The sequence below is a fragment of the Thunnus maccoyii genome, chromosome 20 (assembly GCF_910596095.1).
Source record: "Thunnus maccoyii chromosome 20, fThuMac1.1, whole genome shotgun sequence".
Lineage (NCBI taxonomy): Eukaryota > Metazoa > Chordata > Actinopteri > Scombriformes > Scombridae > Thunnus > Thunnus maccoyii.
The window spans coordinates 19232887-19252525 of record NC_056552.1 but is presented as its reverse complement, the minus strand read 5'-3'; the positions used below and the strand labels follow the sequence as shown (position 1 = coordinate 19252525).

Genomic DNA, 19639 nt, shown 5'->3' with positions numbered 1-19639 from the left:
TCAGTTCTTGTAGCTTAAGCTGAAATGATGACAGACTGTCTTATCCACAATTTACGGTTTTGGGTGCTCATACAGAGAGGGATTATGGGTCAGTTGCTTGTGCTGTTGCCTCAAAACAATAAGGACCTGTGTTGATTTTATGACTATTTCTGTGCAGAGTTTGCATATTTTTATGAGAATTTTCCTCCCACAATTTGTAGACTGACAAATCCAGGCAGATTTGAGACTTAACAGTCCATTAGTGTGACTATAAGAGTGACTTATCCCTGCTGTGATGGCTCAGTGTTTGCTACCTTCCCACCTAGTGTGAAGACCTGATGATTCACCCAAACCACACATTATCCTTGATAAGAATAGGGAAAGAAATAAGGAATTAATGGTGCTCATGCCAGTTAAGAACAAAAGGTTGCATATGGGCATCTGTCAAGACTTTGACTTGACTTCCTGCCCAGTGTTTATTTTGTTAAGATAGTTTTGCCAAACGTGTAACTGGCTGTCCGATGTCAACATCTGCCTCCTCTTACCCATAAAAACCTTGTGTTTTGAGGCTGTTTCCTGCATTTGGTTCAGATTTCAAACCGCCTAACAAGCCACACCACAGCTCCCTTGGATGAGGACTGAGACCCACACGGTCTAGTGGTTAATAAGGCTGTCCAATCATCACAGGTTAGAGGTTCAGTTAAAGATCCCTTCCAGACATGTATTAAGACTCTGCTTGGAACAATAATGTGTGTCTGATATGGTTTTTCCACGAAAAACGTATAATCACCACTTTAAAATCCTTAAAATTGCATCTACTTCTTCTCCCTCATTAAAAATTCCCAGAATCTATCAATATACAAATATATTTCATTTCAGAAGGTTAACTGCTGGATACGAGATGTCTCCCACTTCACTGTAAAGTCTATTCTCAGTATATATGCACTGGAGGCTTAAAGTTTCCACATCACACTTGTGATGTTGAATATTGGACCAGAATTGGCTTCCAAGATAGTTTTGATGTCACAAATCAAGCTCACAGAGCACAGAGAAACTTTTCCCCCTTCAGCTGATGAATGTGGAAACAGCCTTCTATTGTCAAACTTTGCACATACATCATCCTGCACAGTGAAGCTTGAACATCTGTCAGAGCACAAAAAAACCAAACTTTTAAGAAACACCTAGTGTTTCCCCATCAACTACCATGTATCTCCTGAGGTGTCACTGAGCGAGACGGCATTCATTCATTCATTATACATCACTCTGGATTAGAGCATTCTTGATAAAATTTTCTACAAGATAAAGTTAAACTAGATGGTTCCTATCTGTAAATGTTCTCTTTCTTCTTACAGATGTGGAGTTCAATGTGTCCGGCATGTTTGCGATGCCCACACCTGCATCCAACCACAACAATCACCTAGATTATGACTGTGGCACCATCGAGAGGAAGCGGCCTGGCAGTATGGTGGGACCAGAGAACGACACAACGCGCAAAGACAAGTAATCAAGCGGGAGTTGCTCAGTGCTGTTGGCACTTTCATGCTTGTCAAATGACTTACTCTAATTAATTGCTTTTGGGGATAATTTTGGCTTTAATCCAGTTGTCTTTTCTGGTCCCTTTCTTTTGCTTCCTGTATATTTTTTTTTTGTAGATACAACATGATCCTTACCACTGTTTTACTGACTTCCCTATGTGCTCTGGGGTTGTGGTGATTCTCTGTCCCGGTCTAATCACTGACTCTCTGATCAAAGCTGTGGTGTTTTCTGTTTTTTTTTTCTCCCTCACCGTCTCCCCGCTGTCCCTCTGTAGCACCCCTAACAAGCACTCGGACCACACCCTTCGTAGAGGCAGTAACACCTTAGGTAGAAAGCAGCACACTTCACCTGCCTTCCAGCCTCCTTTACCCCCCGTGGAGACTCCAGGGCAGGGGCACGGGGCCGGGCAGGTCTCCCAGCCCTCGGCCGAGCCCCAGCCCCAGCCGCAAGCTCCACCGGGGGGGTCAGGGCTTGACAGCTCCCAGCATAGCTTGGCGCAGGGTCTCGCTGCACTCGCAGCCGCTCAGCAGCTTCTAGCCCAACACACAGAAGAGCTCAGGTAAGGGCTGCCTCCCTGCCTGCCTGCTGCCGGTGGGAAGTGACACAGCATGCCATACAGACAGATAGACATGCAGACACGTGTTTATGCTTTCAGTGTTCATATTGTGAGGAGACACTCTTATGAGAACAGATAAGTTCAGTCTCACTGGCTCCATAAAGCACAGCAGATTATAAATGCATGATTCACTGGTGTCGTGCAGACACCTCCTCTTCTCGTGGTCGCTTTGGTCCAGCTTGTGTTTCTCTACAAAAACCACAAGTTTTCATACACCGCCAGTTACAGCTATGCAGACTTCAGCCCACAGAAAGAACACAACAATGGCTGCTGTCATTCTGCTCACAGTCACTCCCAGGGCCTCTCTACTTCCCATCCCTCTGCTTTCCTCCCCAAATCACTGGAATCAGCAGGAACGTCACACTAACTGGCCTAAACTGCCTTGAAAAGCCTGGACATTGGTGCCTGTTACGCAACGACTGAAGGGTGTCTTTGATTTAGTTGGTGAAAGGGCAACATTCAACATTCATATCCAGACAGATAACACTATTCAGTTCAGCATTCTTATGGTCCTACAGACTCTATTGGGAAGGTAAATTTAGATAAGACACCCAGATCACATTTAGTGAGGTTTATTATTGCAGCACTTGACATTGTAGCTGTATCTGCTTTGATGACTCTCACCATCAATAAGAAGCTTTTAGTGGTGCATGCAGCGTTTCAGAAAGCTTGATTGTTTAAAAGCTTTTTTTTTTCCTTTTTTGTCTGTAAAGCAACCCAAAGCTACGTGACTCCACACCTGCCCAGACCCCTCTGCTCCAGAGGAATGGCTCTGGAGGAGGAGGAGGGGGACAGACTGCAGGGCAGCTGGGCACTGGGACCCCCGGGGCTGGACCCATGGGGCCCAGTCCCCATATGATGCGCAGAGGTAAGAGACTGCACACTCTAGTCTAGTACCAAGATTCTCAGTCACTCAGGTCATGAGATATCTAGAGGTATTAAGTTAGAGCCAGCTGGACTTGAAAACGCCTGGAAGAATTTTCTCTTTTCCTTTTTGGGAAATATCTTCAAAAATAAAATCATATTTTATGTTCTGGCATCCCTAAAGATGCTAATCCCTCCTTTGATGTAATCTATGATGCTCTGCTTTTACTCAGAAAGTCCTTTTACACTCACGGTAGTCCAGCATGTAGCTGCCTCAGATTTTCACTTCCCTGCACTGGCTTCCTTTAACACGGAGGATTGATTTCAAAGCTTGGCTATTGTTCAGACCGTGCCAACATTTCTGAACTCATAATTCCATCAAATACACAGTATATCCTTGTGTTGAGAATCATGGGTCTTTATTAAATCAAATTCAGACTGAAGTCAAAGGGAGCTTTCAGACGCATCATTTTATCATTATTGTTATTTTTGGCTCCTTAAAAGAATAGTACATTTTTTGGAAATAAACAGATGTGTACAGATTAAAGAAATGAGATAGAATGTGCGAACTAGTGAGCTTTATAGGTTTAGTAGGCAGATTTTGTTACCATTGGAGAGAGCCAGACAAGCTGTTTCCCTTTATTTCCAGTCTTTATGCTATGCTATGCTAACCAGCTACATATTTACCATACAGAGAGTGCTTTCCATCTCCTCATCTGTCTTGGCACAAAGTGAATACACACAAAGCGTATTTCCCAAAATGTCTCCAAGGTCTTTTCACCTTTTATTGTCGGATTCATTTTTTCAGTTTTTAAATTCTTTTAACTGTTTAGAGGCAACTTTTCTCCCACCGTTTCAAAAATGATTCATTATTTGTATTTCTATTATAAATGGCAACTATTAACATTTACAGATGAAAGTAGCACATTAACTGTCAGAAAATACATTTGATATTTTTTATGCATCACCAATAATCACAAGATTATTCGTCAACTTTCAGGTACCAAGAAGCAGGCTCCGGCCCCTCCCAAACCCACAAACCCTCCTCCCAGCCAGCCCTGCAATTCAGTGAACCACACCACCACCACCTCCTCCTCCTCCTCCTCTTCCACCTCCTCCTCAGGCTCATCCCAGTCCTTCAGCCCCACTCCCAGACCCCTGTCGAGCCACTCGCCCAGCTCTCCCACCTCTCCCAGCTCACAGCCATGCACCACCCCCAGGCGCCACTCCAGTAACCAGCCCCCAATCCAAGCGCCCAGCCATCCACCTCCAGAGCCTCCGACACAGGCCAGCCCTCCCCCGCAGCCCACCACGTCGCACGGCCAGCCCGGCGGAGACCAGCAGAGCACAGACCCCTCACCTCCGGACACCCCGACACCTCCAGACACCCCTCCGCCTTCCACCACCACCCACGACGGCGGCCCCGGGGCCGTCGCTCCTCCGTCCCCGTCTCCCTACCAGACAGGCTCACTTCCCCGGCCGCGACCCGTCCCCAAACCCAGGAACAGACCCAACGTCCCACCGCCACCACAGCCCACCACACTGACCAATGACACCAACGGGATCTGTGCCACCGCTTACAAGATGATGGGTGAGTTTCATTTCTTCATATAATGATTGCATGTATAATACTTTGCCATTTGTTTCACTGCTGATGTACTAATGTGCTCTCTTTCTAATAGTCTTGCATTGTAATACCTCCACAGGTTAAAGACGTACTTGTGAGAGGTTTGTTGTTAATTGACACTTAGCACTGGCAGCACCTGCACTTCATGTTTATCTCTAGAACTCTTACTCATCACCACAGCCATTTTTGTACTTGCCTGCAGCCTCTGTCAGTTATCATTTATCCAGACCTGACACCGACTGTCATACCGCACATCACAGTCCCAGAGGCTCCTCGAGCAAAGCAGACATCTCTGACATTCAGTTGTCAAAAACATGTATAAAAGACAAAGAATGTAAACCCACAGGAGGGAAGGTGACAGAACTCTAGTCAGCGATCAAATTATTATCTTGACTGATCTCTACATACTCGTCCTGACTCAAATATGAAGTCCCTGGACTGTCAGAGGAGTTTGTGTTCCCTCCTTAGGGTTTGTATTTTCTACAGTCATCCAGTACAGAACAGTATGAGAAGTCATTTCTAGAAATGAGGTGATTCAGTCTAGTGGAGAGAAAATGTAGATGAAGCACATATTTTCTACATTTTTTCCATTTTTTAAAACACTTTCTTTCAATTGTTTTTTTCATTTTTTTTCTTTTCTATTTGGGGTTTCGTCTGTTTATTATATTGTTTTGCTTTCTTAGTTGTTGACACCTATAATCATTGTTTTCTGACGATCCTATAGCTGATTGCTTTTCTGTTCAGTCACCTCTTGCAGATTTCTATCATTTTAAGATAAATACACATAACATGATATTCATTAGTGCTGTTTTGCGCCTGAAGATCTAATTGATTATAACATTGCACAGCAACAGTAAAAAGAAAAGCATTTGCAGAAGCGAAGGACTGTGATGTGTAAGATGGCAGTCTTGCACCAGGGCTATCATTTATCATGAGTCATCTTCTTTTCCCATCACTGAAATGTGACCATCAGTCGCACTGAGAGGGTTTGAAACCGATTTATTCCTCCTATAGCAGGCAGACGTGTTCGAAATGCAGAACTGAACTTACAAACTGAAGTCATTTTCAAACTCTTGATTCTGTTTTGTTCCGTTTTTTTTATAATAAAATGTGAAACTGTGTATATAGTTTGTCATTTTCAGTATAGTACTGATTGTGAGTTTTAAATGTCAGTGTCGGTATCAAGCATGCGTAACTCTGACATGCATATTTATAACTCACTAATGTCTCAGCATGTTGTACTTTCAGTTCGTTTGTGTGTTCAGAATGCATCATCTAACAAACATGTGTTGTATCCATATGTAAATTGGGAATTTCCAACTTCTTCTAGTCACTCAGCTGATAAATTCGAAACTGCTTCACTTCACATTTTTCCAATCTGCTTTCACTGCCTGCTGCACCTTTTGATTCCAGTTTCTGACCAAACACCGCCACCTGCTGTTCAGACCTCCACCCTGACACAACCGCTTTACACTGCTGAGCCTCTGCTGCTTAAGCTATGGAAAATATTACACTGTTTCACTGGATGGCATAATTGCAACAGCTTTAAATGTTTAAATACAGCAGAGTCGAAGCTGCACATGTTTGTGATTATGGCCATTGTTCATATAATGTGGGCATGAGTAGTGTGTTTATCTTTCTCAAGGAGGTTTATGGAGTGTATGGAAAACATATTAGGTATTGCTTATAAGCACAAAACAGTGAAACACTTTGTTTAAATGTTTTTGTTGTAGTCTCATATTAATTAAAAATGCATGAAACTAAAAGGAGTTTTAGCTTTTCACTGTCTGCACAATATGACTTGTTTTCCCTCCATCCTTTGTCTTGCTCTCCAGACCCAGCGATGTCTTTTAAAGGGCTGAGTCGAGCTTTGGTCCCTGAGTTCGCTGTAGACCAGCAGCCAGCCTGCTCCCTGCCTCCTCCCAAAGACTGTGACCTGGACACTGAAAGCACCGTCCTATAAGCAGGAGACGATGAAACGCTTCGGTCTAGCACTCCCCCCCAGCACATCTCCTCTCATCATCTAAACACACACACACACACATACACACGATTCATTTAGTCTCCCCCTGTACAGTATCATCCTAGCATCCCTCCTCAGAAAGTCTGCTGTTATCTTCTCCCAGTCTCCCAGACTTTAATGTGACATAATGCACCTTCTGGCAGCCATGATGGAGGTCCACAGCTGATTTGCATTCTACTAGGGCTGCAGCTAACGATTATTTTCACTATCAATCAATCGTTTTGTCTATAAATCTATTAATGTAAAAGATCCTGTTTTGTCCGACCAACAGTTGAAAATCCAGAGATGTTCATTTGAGAAGCTGCAACCAGCAAATATTTGGCATTTTTGCTCATAACAATTACAAAAACAATTATTCGATTATCAAAATAGTTGCAGGTGAATTTTCTGTTGATCAACCAATCGACCAATCGTTGCAGCTCTACATTCTAATGTATTTAAAGCATTTATCAGTGTTTGTAACAGCTACATGCATCACTTTCCAAAATTACACATAGTTCAGGTTATTTTTACATTATATATTATATATTACATTACATTATATATACATCATATCTCATGTAACTTTTAGTATGTTGAAGCTGAAACAACTAGTCTATTAATTGATTAACAGACTTAATTGGTAACAATTTTTATAAACAATGGGTCATTTTTTTCAAAGCAAAAACGCTGTTTCCAGCTTCTGAAATGTAAATATTTGGCAGTTACTTCAGTCTTCTCTGAGAGTAAATTAAATATCTTTGGGTTCTGGATGTTGGTCAGATAAAACCTTGAATATGTAAACTTTGGTTTTGGGAAGTTGTTACCTGCATTTTTCACTTTTTTTGGGCTTTTTACACAACAAACGATTACTCGAGACAATAATCAGCATCAGTTGATTCACATTAATTGATAACGTTGCAGCCTGAGTCACAGTACACGTGATCACTGCAGTTTTCTATGTCGCAGTGATCTCAGTTTAGAAACACATCACCATACTGGGCTTCTCACTTTGACTTCTAGTGTAACTGCACTGACCTCCACCCACAGCACAACAATCTTCTGCAGGTGGTGCTGTTAAAGCTTGTCATTAGCCATTATTTACCGACAGAGAGTCCGCTTGACCTTCATGATGGTGCCGGATGTCGCTGCGAGGAGAATTGTGACACCACTGCAAAGCCTCTATACTGCAATACACCCACACATATACACACGTACACATACACCACCTCTTTATTAAGACTGTAGTCCCCCCCCTGCAGAACAAGCTCCAGACAATCAGCAGAGTCTGAGGAAGGAAGTTTCACCCGTGCATTCAAACGACGCCGACAGTCAACCGTGTTAACGATGATGCAACAGCTGGATGCTGTTACGGAGGAAGGCCGCGTGGAAGTTTGTACCTGGATGGACAGGGTGGGGGGGGTCGGAGGAAATGCCAAAATACGGACTTATGAGACTCGTTTGGAATTTGGTGTGAGGTGTTTTTGTATTTTTTAATGTTGAAAATGGCCTTAGAACAATTATAAAAAAAAAAAGAAGGAGAGGTATTTCTACAGCACAGGGGGAAGGGGAAGAGGTCAGCAGGTGAAGTAGAAACCAAAACTGTTTAAGTGTAGCTGGTGACTGCAGGTTTCCAGTCGTCTCAAACACTTTTTTTTTTTTTTTTTTTTTTTTTTTTGTATGGAAACCCCCATCCCTTTCCTCGCTCTTGTATTTATTTACCGAATATAAAATCACACATTCCCTGTGGCTTGACATAATTAATGCAGTCTTTAAATGTAAATCATGCCTTATCGGTTCCCCCAGAACCACCGTAATAAGAATTCAAGCATTATATATTTACTGTATGGAGGATATACTTGGCTCCTAGTACTGCAGTATTTCCAAGAAGCTGTCTTGGTGACAAGTATGTTTCAGGGATGTAAGGAAGGTGATTTGACCCTCTGCAATAGAAGACATGTATGGTTCTGTATTGTTACAACAAAATGTGTCTATTTAAAATGTGTTTTGGTTGATTTTCTAAGCAGAAGTAGCAGGGTTAGCTGCCCTTCCAGCCTGAACGCAGTCAGTATTTTTTGCCTTTCTGTTTCTCCCATCTGTCTCTGTTTCTCTCTGGTGTTTGCCGGCGCATTACACGCAACAGGCTGCGTGTGAGTGAATGTAGTGAAAAGACCGTTTTTAAAGTGCTTAACCAGCCTCTTCATCCGGAACAGAGAGACGCATAAACAGCTGATGTTGCACTTGAGCGCAGGCCAAACTCAATGAGTGGTTTCCTAGTGAACTGGTTTTGAGGATTTTTTTTTTTTTTTTGTCAGTCTTTCCCACTGAGCTGAGAGCACATAGCGCTGTGGAGCCTCAGTAGTGATGTGGTGTTAGATTTTGCCATGTCAAAAGATTTAAAAAAAAAAATGGCTTTGTTGTATTTTCTGTGTAAGCTTTGCTTGTTGGCCTCAAATATAATGCAGAGTTTGGTTCCTAGAGAACTCATCCAATATGGTACCAATGGAGAAAGTCTTGGATGCCACAATTGCCCTGAAAACAGGTTTTATTCAGTTTTTCAGAGACAATCAAGCATTAATAATCCCCTCCTTGCTCTCTTTGCTCCTGTACCTCGCTGCCTTATCCCTCGGCATTAAGACGAACAAATGCCATTAAACTAGAAGTGATAATGCTGCATTTTTAAGCTCCATAGTTTTGTATGTATGCTGTCTGGTGAGCTTAAATAAGGAATAAAAACATGTAATATGAATGCTTGGTTATACCCCCTTTCCAAAGAAAATAAAGTATATGAAGAAACTATACAAATGTGACTATGATTAATGTGTTTGTGTGTGACAGCTAATAACTTCTGTTTAGGTTTGTCTAAACCACAGATGGATGAATTCACGGTGAAATAATCTTTAATGTTTAGAAGGAAAACCTGCAGCCTCTTGGCCTTTAATGATATGACTGAACACTAGTTTTAAAAGAAAAGGTGCTATTTAAAATATATTTAAGTGACTTATTCATTGTGTGTATAAAAGCACAGTTCTTTGTGCTATTGAAAAATACTGCACTGTTTTGAAAAGGTCATGAAAGCATTAATAACTTGTCAAAATACATACAGATGCAGTGGTGGAAAGTAAGTACATTCACTCAAATACTGTACATAAGTAAAGTTTTAAGGTACTTCTACTCTACTTTAGTATTTCCATTTGATGCTACTTTATTCTTCCACTCCACTGAATTTCAGAGGGAAATATTGTACTTTCTACTCCACTACATTTATTTGACAGCTTAAGTTACTTTTCAGATGAAGATTTGACACAATGGATAATATAACAAGCTTTTAAAATACAACACATTGTTAAAGATGAAACCAGTGGTTTCCAACCTTTTAGGCTTTTGACGTCTTACAAAAAGCAGTGTGTAGTCGGGTCACATTTCAGATGTCTTTGGGTTAACAGCTCCACCAGATAGTGATTTTCCCTCTAAACTTCTCACATGGTTTCATTTCAATAAATATTCAAATGATCCAATATTTCTCCAAAAATCAAAGATTAGAGAAAAAGTCCCAAAACTGAAAGCAGATTTGTGTATCAGAACTTTGTTCTTCTTTCCTCTCCCATTAATCATCTCATGGCCCCTCAGATTTATCTGGTGACCCTTTGGAGGGGCCCGACCCTTAGGTTGGGAACCACTGGACTAAACACTGATGCTTCAGTATTAATAATCTAATGATGTCATATATAATAATATATCAGTCAGAGGGACCTAACCACTACTTTTACTGCAATACTTTAACTACATCAAGCTCATAATACTAATGTACTTTTACTTAAGTAGGATTTTTCATGTAGGACCTTTACTTATAATGGAGTATTTTTACAGTGTTGTATTGGTACTTTTACTTACTTCTTCCACCACTGTTAAAATGTCACTGAATTGTTCATTCAGTAGAACAGTACAGGGATTCTGATGAAGAAAAATACCTGAAAATAACAGCACTGATTTGGGTTTCTGAAGGCTGATACTGATATTTTTCATTGAAGTTGAAATGTAAATATGCTGATAGTATCTTACATTTATACAATTTAACTTCTAACATAACTAGTGTACAGCAGGTATAATATTTACCATGTTCACCCAGATAGTTTAGCACGTTAGCATGCTAAAATGCTAGATGCTAGAATTGCTAATTAGTATGGAAGCAAATCACTGCCATAATAATGTGAATTATATCAGCAACTGAATACCACATTTTGAAATGTAATCACTACTGACTGTGTAATGTTGAAATTTAAATTCCACTAAATTTGTTACTGTAATATTTGACTTTGAAAACCATATTTATGAATGTATGTGCTCTAAATTTCACTTTGAGAAATTCTCAATAGTCATTTTCAAGTTGTGCAATTTCAAAAACTTTATTTCTAGTATATTTATTTTAGGGTTCTCAATTCAGATAAAATTCTGATGCCTAATGTTCAGAAGCTTTATTCAAGTTGCTCTATTTCAATAAGCTCAGTTCAGATCTAAAAATTCAAGTCAAGTCAAAAACTCAAACTCAGCTTGCTAAAATACATACACATGAAATTCAGACAGTAAAATTCAGATCTGAACATACGGGACATCAAGGAGAAGCAATCAAGCTTGAAGGAATCGATCCAGCTGATGGCCCGTTTGGTTATCAAATGTCATTTATGAACTGAATTGAGCAACTTGAATATAGCTTTTGAATATTAGGCACATGAATTATCCGAATTTAAGAACCCTAAAATAAATGTATACTAGAAATGAAATTTCTGAAATGCATAACTTGAAAATGACTATTGAGAATTTCACAAAGTAAAATTAATACTGTATTAATTCATAAATATATTTTTCAAAGTCAAATATCTCAGTGGAATAAATTCAGTGGTATTTAAATTTCAACATAATGCAGTCAGTAGTGATTACATTTCAAAATTTGGTATTCAGTTGCTGATGAATATATAGAATGTCATTAGTTTTTTATTTAGTATTAGTACAAGTATTCAGTCATAAACCAAAGTACTGGACTAATTAAAAAACATGACCTGATAGTACTAAATTTTGAAATGTAATCACTACTGACTGAATAATGTTGAAATTTAACTACTACTGCACTGAAATATTTGACTTTGAAAAATATATTTCTGAATTCATAAGGTCTTAATTTTACTTTGCAAAATTCTCAGTAGTTGAGCAATTTCAAAAACTTAATTTCCAGTATACATTTATTTTAGGGTTCTCAAACTCAATAGGAATATTAGATTCATTATCAGGAGGCACAGATAAAGTAAGGCAGTCTTTACTTTCAAGCATGATATTTTTTATAGATCAAAAACATATCCTTCATCTGAAAGCATTGAACCAAACATAAAAGGTAAAACAACCACAAAACATGAGCAACTTTCCATGAAAACATATAAAACAGTTATAAAAGGGAACCTGAAGGCAACAAATAAATAAATCTAACTAGACTAACAGAAGTGTAATCATTTTAAAACCTAAATATCCAGGGAGGGTAAATGCTACCAGCTGCACATCTTAATACATTAACTGCACCAACATGCAATTGATTTGGACAAGAAACACTGTTACTACACTAGTAGCAGCTAGGATTGCATTTTACGAGATCACAGTCACCTCGTAAGCTGGACTAAAGCTGTGCAATAAGAAGAAATAGAAACAGTAATTTCCTGATGACACTTGAAATCCCAATAAGAAAATAAACTAGGACTTCGATGACACACAAGCAAACAATACAAAATGAAAACGCTGAGCAGTGCATAGCAAAAACAGTGAATTTACAATCTCAACAATAGTTCATCAACATGAAATACAACAAAACTACAGATACGCTGTAGATCAGAGAAGCGGGAAATGACCATTTACAGTAGGATGTTTTCTTTCCTCCACATGTTTAACAGTTCATTCATCCAGCAGCCTCCCACTTCTTTAAACAAGGCTGAAATACTCGACAAAGAGCACAGCTATTAGCTGTCCTCTCTGCCTGAAGCACTCAGCTCAACCTTCACGTAAAAGCTGGCATTTATCTTTCTGTACTGACAAAAAAAAAAAAAAAAGACACTAACTGTTGAAAAGATTTACTATTCCACCCACACACGTCATGAAACAGATGATTTATGAGTCAGATTTCATAATGCATCTCATATAATGGTGTGCTGATGTAGTCGGTGTCACCTCACTGTGAAAGGTGCAATATTGTTCAAGTGTTCTGAATGATGGTTTGCAAATAAATGAGAGTCCTCGTAGGAAGAACAAACATGCTGAATGGCTGACAGCTGCGGCTCCTATAATTCCTGGTATATCTGCTGCAAACTGGCGTGATTGGACAGATTTCAGTGGTAGTTTAAGATCAGGATTGAGTCCAGTTGGGATGTGATGGCTGGAGTTTGTGACACTGCTTCTAACAAAAGTGGGCAATCTCAAGTGTTAACCGCTCAAGCAAATATATAACAATGTCTTCATCCTTGATCACACGGTTACAGGGAGCTGAAGCAAAAGTTAAACATGACCACCCTCTTGTATACTGGCAGCTAGGTGGCTAATGCAACTTTTTCATTGATAATTTAGAGATGTAAATCTGAAATGTGCTGAAAGTGTGAATGACTTTAGCTCCCTGTGTAAAGGAAGTAATATTAAGGAACAGACATTCTGGGAAATATATTTGCTTTCTTGCTGAGAGTTAGATAAAAAGATTGACACCACTCTCACATCTGTGCTGTAAATATGAAGCTACAGCTTAGCTTACAGTTGCAGTTAGCTGAGCTTAGCATAAAGACTGGAAACACAGGGAAACAGCTAGCCTTGCTTTGTCAAAAGGTAAAAAAGTCCACCTCCCAGCATCGCTAAAGCTCACTAATTAACATGATCTTGTTTCATCCTGGAGTCTTGCCGTCACCATGAGGTTATCGGGCAACCAGCAAAGACTTTGGGAAATCACTGCTCCCGGCCAAGAAAGAGTCCTGCATATGCTAGTAGGCTAGTAATCAATTTTCTTGCACATTTTTGTACCGATTAATTATTAAACAAGATAAAATGTTAGTGAGCTTTAGTCCGGCTGTCCTTGGACAGAGCCAGGCTAGCTGTTTCCCCCCGTTTCCAGTCTTTATGCTAAGCTAAGTTAAGCTAACTGTCATCCAACTCTCAGGAAGCATAGAATCATTTTCCCAAAATGTCGGACTGTTTTAAATTCCCATAATACATGGGAGGCAGTGAGTAAAACTAAACTACCAGATAACTGTCGTCAGTCTACATCTACGCTTAATCTTTACAATTTTTCAAATATGATCTGATAGAAAATATAAACTTTATATAGTCATATAATAAACATAGCAACTTATCTGTAAATATCCACACCAGTTGTTTTCATTGCTAACATCTCATTTTAATGCAGCATCGAGATGCAATGAAGTGATTAAATGTACATGGATGGTTTCTCATATGTATCTATCTTTCTATCTTGTGTTAAAAAGAGATGTTCACAATGGAAAAAACTGGTTTAACTCTTCAGTGTGTGTTGAGTTCCTGTTGACCTTTCGAGACCTGAATGTTCCTGCTCTACCCAGCACCTGAAATAACAGCACTGCTGCACACGGGGCACTCGTTAACTGTTGTAATTATCTACAGATTTTCATTTTTGTCTCTTTCTATTTGCTATAGATGAAGTGGTCTCTCTTCCCGTTGGTTTCGAGTGTCTCTGTGTGTGATCTTGGCACTTTGGTTTTGGAGAGCAGACTGAAAATGGAGCCGACCGGCCTGTCGGTTTGGCCCGACATCCGCTCGCATTTCTTTCTTCTACCAGGCCAGAGGGGAAGACAGTCTGGGGCTTCTGGGGTTTTCTGGGGTCTGCGTCTCATTGAGAGCTCTCTGCAAAAACACAAACCCATAATCTGATCTGATTTATACTCATTTTGACTGGATAATAGTGCACATATTTCCAGATTTAGATCACAATTGGTTATTCCACAGAATAACTTTCTAGCTGCATGCTGTCTGCACTCTGTGTGAGAGCATACGTACTTATTTTTGCAGGTCTGAATCTGTCCAACACCTGCTGTGTATGTCAAAATATGAGCTGCACACTTTCAGGAGCAAGTCAAACTTAGCCTGGCTGGTTCTCTCTATACATTCAAACAGTACAGTACGGTATTAGCTCACCTCAAACTTGGACATGAACTCCGCAAATATGCCGAAAAAGGACTCTGTGTTGGAGGACTTGCTGTCCTCTCCGAAGTAGGAGGCCACCTTGGAGAACTCCTCCATTGCTCGGGTCTGCAGAGACTCAAGAGACTGGATCGCAGGGTGGCTGTTCTCCAGAAAGCTCTGTAAGGTGCAGTAGGTCAAACATTTAAAAGGGGCACTCCACTGATTTTACACATCAAAGACAGTTTACTTGTCACTCTGTCTTCTGTGGCTCTGGAGGAGCTTTCAGTAGCCCTGATGATGTCACAGTGATGTCATCAGGGTTATGTCAGCTTGGGCTTGGAGACTACAAATGTACAAGTCTGCATGACAAACTGTAGGTGTGGAAAGATGTGGGCATGTATGGAGGATTTAACAGAAGATGCTATCAAAATGGATTATGGGAAATGTAGGATGTTTTTGGAGCTGGACCCATACTAAGGACTAAAAGTCAGGATATTGGTGCTAAAAACAATCATATAATGCATAAGTCTGTAGTCAAAGTTCATTTTTTGGCATAAAATGTCCAAAAGATACGAATCGAGCAAAATATTATCAATCAGCGGCTTCTAAAATATCTGTAGTGGCTTTCAAAAACCCACAAATTTCTTTATGTTTGAAGTGTATCAGCTGTTAACGTACGCTCATGACAGAGGCAAAGTGGTCCTCAGAGGTGGGCGGGATCTTCAGACAGGCCGTCCTGATGTCCTGGATGGTTGAGTGAAGGTCACTCAGCTCTGCTGTGATGGCCCTTTGGTTCACTGGACAAATCAGAAGGAGTGAGGTGAAGAGTTGCCAGAACAGTAATGAATGGTCTAATGATTGTAAAATAGCAACAAGGAAATGTGTTGATGTCTGTCCACAAGTGAGAGCACATGATATTTTAACAACCTGCAGTCTGCAGAACAACTTGAAAATGTCAAATTAAAATATGCAAGCTATTATCTTGGGTTAACAGAAAAACATACTGTACCTTAAAACAGCAATTTGAACAAAAAAGGCATAAATCTGCATTAAATTTGATGCTTTTAGTCAAGTATGCAAGCCCAGCTGTGACATCGGCACACTGTGTACTACAGTATACAGAAATTATCATTTGACAGGATGGAACGACCACATTCTGCTACAAAATGTTCCTGCGGAAGGAAAGCAGAGTTAAAGCGCTTCTGCTGTAACATCATCGTACCCTTGGCTGCCAGAGGAACTGTTGTAAGGTCTCTGGAAAAGTTGAGCAGCTCAGGGAAATGTTGGCACAGAGACTTGGCCAGAATGTGGAGAAAGGTGGATTTCCCGTCTACTGTTTTGGTTGTGCTTAGCTGCAAGAAAGACGGAGAGAATGAACAATCCTCCAGAGACTAAAAACCAAGAACATGGTTAAAGCACAGGCGCACATGCTGTACCTCAGTCAGGAAGTTAATCTTAAAACTGGTTGTCCTGTGGCTCTTGGGCTGGCCGTTGTTCAAGTAATTCCCCATTGCAAGAACAAACTGTGGGCAAAAAAATATCTTATTAACCACTGAATCCATATAGAATGATGCCGTTATATTAATTTCACCTCTAGTGGATTTTCACCTCAAGGATTTTGGCCAGTTTCTTGCTGGTCTTCAGCTCCACTGAAGCCTTGTAGATGTAGTCGTACGCGACTTTCATCTCCTCCGTCCTCTCTTGCAGAGTTGTCTTGAAGTGGAGGCTCCGCAGACGGGTCTTATACTCAGGCACCATCAGCATCTGAAACACACAAAACACTTAAATTACACCATTCCATCTTGATTTTTACAACTTTGGCCTCTCTGAATTTTCTTTCTGTACCTGGAAAATGAACTGGTCTGGCTCGCTCAGTTTGGCCGGGTCTTGCTCAAACAGCTCGTACTGTTTGACCTCGTCGTCGTCGGGGGCATAGAGCAGCAGCTGCTTGATGTGCGCCGGCTCCAGACGGTCAGTGGTCATGTTCATCAAGACCTGTCGCAGCTCGTTGGGGGAGAGCTTCAGATGGGCGATGAGGATGGCTGCAGAGAGGAGGAGGAGGAAACTACATGGTAGTGGGTGAAACATTATGAGTAACATTAACTTCATACTAGGATCACCGTGTTCCCAACTGCAGAAAGAACCTTTCACTCCCCTGCGATGATGTGTAATTTTCCAGTGTATTTTTCATATTTTTCACTGTGTTTCTCTGATGTCAAATTTACTCTGAAATCTGAAATCACAGTATAAACCTGGTAATGAAACTCACTGAAAATCTGGGGGAAAAAAACTTGCATTTTGGATGTGATAACTGCAGAACAAATCCTTCTTAACAGGGAATTGAACCCATCATCCACAGTATAATAAGGTATAATTTACATAACAGTGAAGAAGCAAGTTCAGATCTAATAAAAGAAAAGACTTTGAATTGTAACCAAGTTTATCAGAGCATCACAACATTTTCTGTTTATTACTCAATTTGAATCACTGTTGCATTTCAAAATAAAATGCCTTTATTGGCCATCATCACTGCTAAATTAATTTATTGATCACTGCTATATGTTAACATTATGCAATTTAGTCATTTCTCTCTGTTAATATTGTTTATTACAGTAGTTTCCCACTGGGACTGGTGTGTTGTGTGTAGCGTGAATTGTAATAAGCTCCTTTAAAAATACTTTGCTTTGTTTTTGTTAGTCAAGTGTATTTTTTGTACTATGTATGTCAGAATGAGTTCACAATTACTACTTTTGTTATGATATTTTTGTGTAATTTTTTGTAATTTGTGTAGCACCCGATGATATCGATGACTTTGCTAATTTGTTTGTAATGTGCAAACCAACAGTTATCAGTTATTTCTTTTAGTATTTTCTGGAGCTTGTTACCATGAAGTTGGTTGTGGTTGAGCTAATATCATCCTGTTGTTAAACGTCATCAGAATAAACAGCTAGTTGGAGACCAAATGTCACTTTGTACCTCATTCTCCACACAATGCTAGAGCTTGTTATACATAAGTCAGTATTTGAAATGACATAGAGTAAGAATGACTGCTGTATTACTGTATTGTAAATATAGATACTGTGGTCTATAGTTTGACTTGTTTTCTATAGTTTGTATAGTTTGACATTCATACAAGGCAAAGGCACACCAGTTTACTCTTTCTGTTCTCATCGCATATGCATGTAAGGGCAATAAACAAAACCAAAAATAAAGTAATCAAAATATTTACATCAATTTGTTCATTTGCTCAAACTGCAATTTACACTACATGACATATTAGTTACAATGTCACTTACCCAGGCAATCTTACAATTAGTAAATGTTCGGATGTTTAGTATCGTGCTTACAACAGCCATCATTTTATGTATTAGGTACGTCTCTCCTTATTTTATCTGCATGTGAGGGAGGATAATGTTGTGCAAGTTGTGGTGGTGTTTTGCGGGGTAAATTCTCTGCATATGAAAAGCAGGCATAAAAATAGCGTTACAGGCTGCAAATACATTTATCTCAGTATTCTTGTGGAACATCAGCTATATCAACTCCTTCTCCACCTCCACCTGCTGCAGTCTGAGCTGTTGCATCTGCCGCTCCCTCATCCCCCTCCCTTTCTCTATCTCTATCTCTAACTGCCGGGTTTGTGCATTTTACAGTTTTTCTCCATTGTTTAGATGCAGTATTAGAAACAAAAGCCTGGTTTTTAGGTGACACAAACACCAAAACCGTGTTTCTTTTTGCAAAACAGCAAATGCATGCTCCTAAAGGTGTTGTATTCTTGAAAATTCTTCATACATAAAATCACATTAAAGAAATATACTGCAGAAAAAAAACCCTCACTCTTTTCAAAACAGTGCAAACCTGCAGTTTTTTAGCAGTGATAAACAAAACTAAAAACAACTAAAAATAAAATTATCCACATATTTTAGTCTGTTTACTGCTCCATATTTTACCTGTCATTTACATGTCATAGACTTTCATCCACATCACAGCTACTGTAATAAATAAACAAATACATTTTTCCACCTTTCATTCACACACCCCTACATCACAGCTGCTTCTCCTACTCCTTCCTACTCTTTGCTTTTTAAGCAAACACCAGATAACCAATCTGCTGTGTCTCTTCTTTACATGTGACTTCAGACTGATTACACAGTCAAATGTTCTGTACCTCTACCTGTGCATTCTCACACAGTAAATGAGCTGACACAGTGTTCAATGTGACTGTTGTGTGAAAAGAAAAGAAAACTGTGTGAAAAGAGCCAGAAATCATTAAAAGTTAAGTGAATGCATGTGAAGTTGTGACCATTGCATTTGCAGTCAGTTTTGCACCTCGTATGTAAAGACAGAAGGCAGTTTTTGCCAATTGAAACTGGGACTTAAGCCAAAACCAACAGCAAAAACACTGTTTTAGTTGTTATTTCGCTGTAGTCTCACAGGCTTGAGCCTTGGCCTTTTCACATGTGTGTGACTTGCAGCCATGTTCTTGTCATACTCACATGCGTTGTAGGCTTTCTTATGCGACAGAATCTCCACCACGTCTTTCTTTTTAAAGTTCTCTGGCAGGAAGGCTGGCTCTGGAGGAGAGACTGATAATTTTAACAACAGTGTAAGGATGTGTTCTCCAGGCACCAGGGATCAATAACACACATACACAGTGGCTACATGTGGCAGGTTGATGGGATAATAACACAGCTCTGCCATTTTATTCTCTCGAGGCCAAAATGCTCTGTCTAGAATATCTTCAGTAGATAACGGTAAGGTGTGTTTTTCTCTGGCAGAGCTGTGTTATTACTGAACTCTATCAAGACAGGGGAGAAAAGGAGGGGGAAATGGAGTATGGTGC

The 19639-nt window shown here is 40.0% G+C and overlaps 2 protein-coding genes across 9 annotated transcripts in view; one reads left to right on the top strand and one right to left on the bottom strand.

The window, feature by feature from the left end:
* The window catches only part of arhgap17a (Rho GTPase activating protein 17a), a 29438-nt gene extending 22467 nt beyond the window's left edge, over positions 1–6971 (top strand). For 2 of the 4 annotated variants that reach the window (XM_042397447.1, XM_042397448.1), the window contains 5 exons: positions 1332–1479; positions 1790–2074; positions 2845–2999; positions 3996–4586; positions 6458–6971. In XM_042397447.1, the coding sequence (XP_042253381.1) occupies positions 1332–1479; positions 1790–2074; positions 2845–2999; positions 3996–4586; positions 6458–6585 (1307 nt within the window). In that variant the 3' untranslated portion in view covers positions 6586–6971. Of the gene's footprint in view, positions 1–1331; positions 1480–1789; positions 2075–2844; positions 3000–3995; positions 4587–4701; positions 4724–6457 lie in introns of all 4 variants that reach the window. The other 2 variants (XM_042397449.1, XM_042397450.1) reach the window with 2 other exon arrangements.
* A 5719-nt stretch (positions 6972–12690) lies between these two features.
* grid2ipb (glutamate receptor, ionotropic, delta 2 (Grid2) interacting protein, b) overlaps positions 12691–19639 on the bottom strand; it is a 49497-nt gene continuing 42548 nt past the window's right edge. For all 5 annotated transcript variants that reach the window (XM_042397442.1, XM_042397446.1, XM_042397443.1 and 2 more), the window contains 8 exons: positions 19293–19370; positions 16645–16841; positions 16408–16563; positions 16236–16322; positions 16022–16151; positions 15478–15596; positions 14812–14976; positions 12691–14520 (listed from right to left, as the gene is read on the bottom strand). In XM_042397442.1, the coding sequence (XP_042253376.1) occupies positions 14449–14520; positions 14812–14976; positions 15478–15596; positions 16022–16151; positions 16236–16322; positions 16408–16563; positions 16645–16841; positions 19293–19370 (1004 nt within the window). In that variant the 3' untranslated portion in view covers positions 12691–14448. The remainder of the gene's footprint in view (positions 14521–14811; positions 14977–15477; positions 15597–16021; positions 16152–16235; positions 16323–16407; positions 16564–16644; positions 16842–19292; positions 19371–19639) is intronic.